This window comes from Acipenser ruthenus, chromosome 11 (genome assembly GCF_902713425.1).
Source record: "Acipenser ruthenus chromosome 11, fAciRut3.2 maternal haplotype, whole genome shotgun sequence".
Classification (NCBI taxonomy): domain Eukaryota; kingdom Metazoa; phylum Chordata; class Actinopteri; order Acipenseriformes; family Acipenseridae; genus Acipenser; species Acipenser ruthenus.
Window position 1 is genome coordinate 39373465 of NC_081199.1, and position 6421 is coordinate 39379885.

The following is a 6421-nucleotide window of genomic DNA, read 5'->3' on the forward strand; positions in this document are numbered from 1 at the left end:
GGATGTTCTTTATATTCATAAACTTTGGGACAAATTAGCCAACTGATCCTATTACCTTTAAGATGTTTTAAATTAATTACCTGTAGATTGTTCCAGTCATCTAAACCCGATCTCTAAACTTCTACTGTTGTCTTGCATAATTATTGTTGTTAGCAATATTAAATGTTTGTTTGTTTGTTTTTTTTAACATTATTTTAAGTTTATTTCAAGGAGTCATGTATGGCAATGAAAAATAGCTGCCAATAAACACAAATGTATTTGCAGGAAGGAGCAGTTAAATGTTTTTATTATTATTATTATTTATTTCTTAGCAGACGCCCTTATCCAGGGCGACTTACAATTGTTACAAGATTTCACATTATACAGATATCACATTATTTTTACATACAATTACCCATTTATACAGTTGGGTTTTTACTGGAGCAATCTAGGTAAAGTACCTTGCTCAAGGGTACAACAGCAGTGTCCCCCACTGGGGATTGAACCCACAACCCTCCGGTCAAGAGTCCAGAGCCCTAACCACTACTCCACACTGCTGCCCTTTTATACCATGCTTGTTTTATACCATTAAAATGTCTTCATTATTATTCTCGTTTAATTTTCCCTTTTGTCTCCTCACCAGATTTTACTGCCAAGCAGAGACTTCAGGGAACTGAAATTCAAGAAAAGCCAATATCGTTTTACTCCAGGCTCTGCAATCACTGGGTGTCTTTAGTTGGTGTAAGTGAGAGACGCCCCCCGTTTTCTGTCTTTTTTCCATTTAGGTTAATTGAACTGAAAAGGTGCATTATGGGAGGTGGTAGTGCTGTGGAAAAATGTCCTGTAGTGTTGGGCAAACTTTCCAGGCACACCTTTCCGTGTTTTTCCCTTAATCTGAGTGACTTGGTACAGTGGACAGATTGATAAAAGAGGTGGAAATCTATCCCAAACGAGCACATTGTGTCTTTGTTCAATCAACCAAACGAAAACCCATTTTAATGTGTTTTTCCTTATCTGCATGCTTCCATGCCAGCGGTCTACGGGCGTAGTTTTGTTTCAAAGAGTTTCAAGGCCTGTGCAATCAGAGTGCTTATTTTTCAGCAGCATCTAAGGCTGAAAAAACTGCGGCTGGTGATAGGACCCATAACCACTTTACACAAATGAGCAACACAAACCACATCATATGTAATTATCTGCATCACTGAAGCCGTGCATTTGGCATATAACATTTCCCAGATCTGCACAGCATGTTATTATTATTATTATTATTTATTTCTTAGCAGACGCCCTTATCCAGGGCGACTTACAATGGTTACAAGATATCACATTTTTACATTATTTCACATTATACAGATTCACATTATTTTACATACATTATACAGATATCACATTATTTTACATACAATTACCCATTTATACAGCTGGGTTTTTACTGGAGCAATCTAGGTAAAGTACCTTGCTCAAGGATACAACAGCAGTGTCCCCCACTGGGGATTGAACCCACAACCCTCTGGTCAGGAGTCCAGAACCCTAACCACTACTCCACACTGTTGCTCAGACATAACAAGTCACACAGCGCCTCTGTTGCTGTGACAGTGTTATACAGTCTGTATATACAATTGATCAAACTGATCCTGATAGATTGTTTAGCAGCACATAGGGAATTCAGGCAGTAGAACTCAAAGGAATAAACAAAATCTATCTACATACATTTCCGAGGATTGAAGAAGATGAGACTTTGGCTTGATGTCAGTATGCATAGCAATGATTGAACATCTGGTTAAGTCAGGCTTGTCACGTTGCTTTAATCACCTATGTGGTTACTGAAGAGCGATATCTATATCTGGAGTGTGTATTTTTGTATTCTTTTGAACTTGTTGGTTGTGTGGGTGGGAGGTTTATACCAACACTTGTTTGAAGTCAGTTAGGAGCTGAGTAAAATATTTTAGGTGCACTATAATAGTCATATAGACTCCTATATACAGTACAGACTGCCTCCAACACAGGAAAAACATTCCATTCACTGAACATGGATACTGTTAGAGCTCAACATGTAAACTTCTTTTAAAAATGGAATACAAAAATAATATAGAGGTCAAATGATCTCTATATATTTTAATGATTCACACCCCCACTGTCTTTACAGGCAGTAAGCTCAGTTATGATCATGTTTGTAATCCAATGGATCTATGCCTTTGTGAACATTGGAATGGCAATACTTCTCTACTTCTACATTGGAAAAGTGAGCCCTGGTCTGCCTCCAGGTAAGTTAACACCGACCAAGAAACATTTCACAAAAGATAAAATAAATCATTCCTAAAAAGATGATACACAAAGCAACAGAACTCGTAGCAAGATTAGTGACATTCAACTCTATGAGCACTGTGGCTTTTCCAAATTCTAACATAGCAGTTCTTATACTAAGACTGATTCTGTGGTTCCCTTGGTACGCATTGCAGTACCTAGCGGTGATCAAAACACTTTTCTGAGTGTGTGAAACAAAGCCCTGGAATAAACACACATACAGCAATGCTACATGACCCTAAATAGTGTGCCTGCAAAAGGGAAAACAAGCTGTAAACAGATGTCTAGGATCAACACCTTTTCTTTTTTAAATCAATAGAAAAGAAATGGAAGCAAAATAAAGCGCTTTGAGCCGCTGTACTCAACAGTGACTGGTGCTGTCCCCAAGCACGAATTGTCTTGACAGATTCTGAAAAATGAAGTGAATTTAAAACCACACAATGTGTTTGTTGTTTTTAGAGCTGTTAAGCTAATTTCAATGTCTTTGACCTTTCATCTAGTGCAGGACTATCATTTTGCACATGAGATGGATTCTTTTGCGATTATTGTAAGGAGTCAGATTGTCATGTTATGTAGTACAATTAATGGTGCTGTTTCTTATGCAGTTTTTTTAACCCTGGATTCCATCCAGCACTTGCAGTTTTGATATATGCATTATAGAAGTCCTTTTGGCAAGTTGATTTTGTCATTTAAGATGAATTGGAGTACTGTATTGCAAATGGCAACAGCTAACCAGATTTAAGTTATTAGATGCAATAACTGCAAAACAACGGTCCTTTTTTATTCTGGAGAAAAATACTTGCTTTGTTTGAGCTCCAGCTTCGGAACTTTGTTTAAAACATTTTCCAGAGAAGCTCACATGTTGGGCCGGTGTGGTCTCCTGTCTTCTGTACAGAGTCATGCAGCTGCTGCCCCAGACAGCTGACATATTCTCACAGTCATTTTTGCAGCTCTCACTGATATATAATCACCCTTCACAATTTCATGGGTCACAGTTTTTTTACGTCCTGCGTCTTTCAACCTTTGAGGTGGTCAGATAGTACCCAGTGCTGACAGCTGCAAAAACAGCTTCTGTGTGTTTGCTGTAACAGAGGAACGTTAAGGATGGTTGCTGAAACTTAACCAGGTTAATAAAAGTGTATCTAAAAGCCAGGCTCAGAACTAACATTTTGTAATTGAAAACAATACAGAAAGCAATTGCTCCACTGAAGTACAAGTCATTATGATTTATGTATTGTTTTCAATAACAAAATGTTAGTTCTCATCCTGGAATTTGTTTTAATTTGGTCTTAAACGGAACAATCCAAATCTAAAAGGAAAGGGTCAATTATTAGTTAATACACCTATCCCCTAACCTAGAAAGTGTCATGTTGTTGATTTCTGCTTATTGACTTACAGGTGTAATAAAATCCCACATTTCTAATTTGATTTTCCAACAGGAGTAGCTGCACACTTCAGCTTCTTCAAATGGATCCAATCTTTGCTTAAAAACATAGGAAGGTATGTCACCATGTAATCTATGCTTATGTCCATAGTACATACAAATAATTGTGTTACTTTTCTCCTCTATGCATTAAAACTCAAAACACAGCCAAACACAAAGCGCCCCAGTGTTTGTGGCGCAGTGCAAGACATTCTAAACCACTTGCTGCTAGGTGTCCTAGTAGCTCTGATCACAACAACACTGTTGCGCTATTGGCACAGCCAGAATGGCTGGAGACTGAGCTTTCTTCACACTCCATTAGGTTGTCAAGGCTGGGTTGAGACACATTGACCGGTCATTACAGGAATACTTGGCACCATGCTCTGTGGCCTAGTCTGAGCTGCAAAGTCACCTACCGTTTATTTCAATATAATAGAAGAAGGAAAATGATGCAACTGTTACTTACTTTACTTGTTTTGACTGGAAATGTATTAGCGTTACAATTGTACCATTTTAACAGTGAATAAATAAACCATATGCATCTTGCTGGGGCAAAACAAGTATGAGGTCATAGAAATACATTGGTGTCTTTCAAAGGAATGCGCAGACCAGTTACAGAGCTGGTTTTCTGCACTGCGAAAGCAGATAAAACAGCAATTGAATTATAAAGGGGGGGTTGGTAATTGTTATGCAGAAGTGAGCCAGGTGTCTTATCCGTTCATTTCAGGAGAGGACCAACCCCTCAAGAGCAGATTGTCGTGACACCCTCCTTTGCAAGAGTTGGCATGGAGACCACGCAGCTCACTGAGGAGAATGCAGACTTCGCCTCAAGAGACCGCTATCACCATTCTTCCATCATCAGCGCAGAGGAATTGAATCACCCGCTCCATTGAGAAAGAAGCGTCCGGCTTTGTAAGACCGTCTGACACCGGACCCGTTCCCCTTTTCTCAGGCCTGGTTTTACACCGTGAAACTAAAGAAAAGGAATGCTAACAATACTCCCTCAAACTGTTGTTATTTTTTTAGTTCACAGAGGAAAAAAGTCATTGTAAAAACTAATTGTAGAAAATATTGACTACCCCTCTGCTCACTACATGCTCTTCTGAAGTGGCATTTTTTTAATGTCACAAAGGAGCATATTTAACCCAAAAATTTGACTTTCTGTGTGATTCTGATTTTGTATAATTTAATAGAGATGAGATATTGTATTTAAACTATTTTGGTGGCTTTAACCCATATAGTGTGTATATATATATATATATATATATATATATATATATATATAATATGTGTATGTGGCAAATTATTTTTTTGCTATTCAGGAATGTTTTCAATTGAAAAATATGCAAGATTGCACTGACCAAACTGGAGAGTGAAACTCCTTTCATGAGTAATTTTTTTAATTTAATTTCTTTTAACTATACACACTTTTCAAAACCTTGGTGAAATTCAGATTTCCATTTTATGAGTTCATAAACTGAGCCTCAGGCTCTTGTGTGCAGTTGTGATGTGTAGATGAAGAAGATGAAGATGAAGAATGTTGAAACAGGACAATGGCTAACAGGAGGCTTGCTGTACACCTGGTAAAACTCCCAGTGTTGAAACAGTAAAATCCACCTGTCAGAAACACTTTAGGAATGGGAGTTCATTATATTATTGAACAGGGTCATTTTGGTACGTTATCAAACAGAAGAACATTTCAAAAGCATTAAAAAAAAGATGACAGATAAGCCTGCATAATAAAAACATCCAGCCCAGCCACCCATCCACTTGATAAATGCATGTAGTGTGCAGTATTGCAAAACTAGCACATATTGTTGGGACCAGTTTTGTAGCAATTCTACTGTAGCATTTAAAAGAGGGACTTACAAGTTTGAGCTGGTTAGTTGAAATATTGTCTTCTTTATTATAATTAACCTGTAAATAGGTTGGAAATGGCAATAGTAGTTCACTTGGATTTATTTTTTATATGTAAAGCACCGAGTCTGTACGTTTTCCTTTATCATCTTTTCCTGGGTGTTTCTATAAAGAATGCTGGTTAGCGCCTCATTAACATAGTAATTGAATTCTTGTGGGTCTCCATCAGTGTCAGAACAAAGGCCTGCAGTACAATCTCGATTTTAAAGTTATTAAAATGCTAGTCAGCTGCAACTGTAGTAACAGCCTACGTATCTGTGTTCTTTTCTTTTGCAGAGCACAGCCCGCATAAAGGTTTTGGGCTACCAGGATATCTTAAACATTTGTGGACTTGCTAGAAGTTCACTGATGGTATGTCAGCATAGAGATATGAATCATGATGCCTCTGCTGCTGTTGCAGCTTGACTCTGTTACGGACGGAGTGTCGTTGAGGTCAAGGCGTGCAAACAGCGCCTGCTAACTCCAGAGTGTTAGTACTGGTGCAGGTGACATCACAAACCCCGCAATTATGGAAGGTTAATTTGTGGAATACCAGAACACTTTATACACACTCTCACACACATGGGCAACTTCTCTGTGGAAGTCCAGGCTCATTCTTTGAAATATAGTTGATTTCTTGCAATTGTAACACCCATGCAAATAACAAATACTTAATGTTTAGTACTTTTACACATAGAATGAATGAATGAATAAATAAATAAATAAATAAATAAACAATTAAACTAAATTGAACTAAACAGTGTGTAACATGCAAACCCCCCCCCCCCCCCCCCCGAAATACAAATAAAATGAATAACA

General features: G+C 37.9%; 1 protein-coding gene across 1 annotated transcript in view; it reads left to right on the plus strand.

The window, feature by feature from the left end:
* LOC117426671 (solute carrier family 12 member 8-like) overlaps window positions 1-6375 on the plus strand; it is a 34018-nt gene extending 27643 nt beyond the window's left edge. Inside the window, exons 10-13 of the mRNA XM_059033430.1 lie at window positions 623-720; window positions 2126-2243; window positions 3723-3783; window positions 4434-6375. Coding sequence (XP_058889413.1) covers window positions 623-720; window positions 2126-2243; window positions 3723-3783; window positions 4434-4599 — 443 coding nt within the window. The 3' untranslated portion in view covers window positions 4600-6375. The remainder of the gene's footprint in view (window positions 1-622; window positions 721-2125; window positions 2244-3722; window positions 3784-4433) is intronic.
* The last annotated feature ends 46 nt before the right edge of the window (window positions 6376-6421 follow it).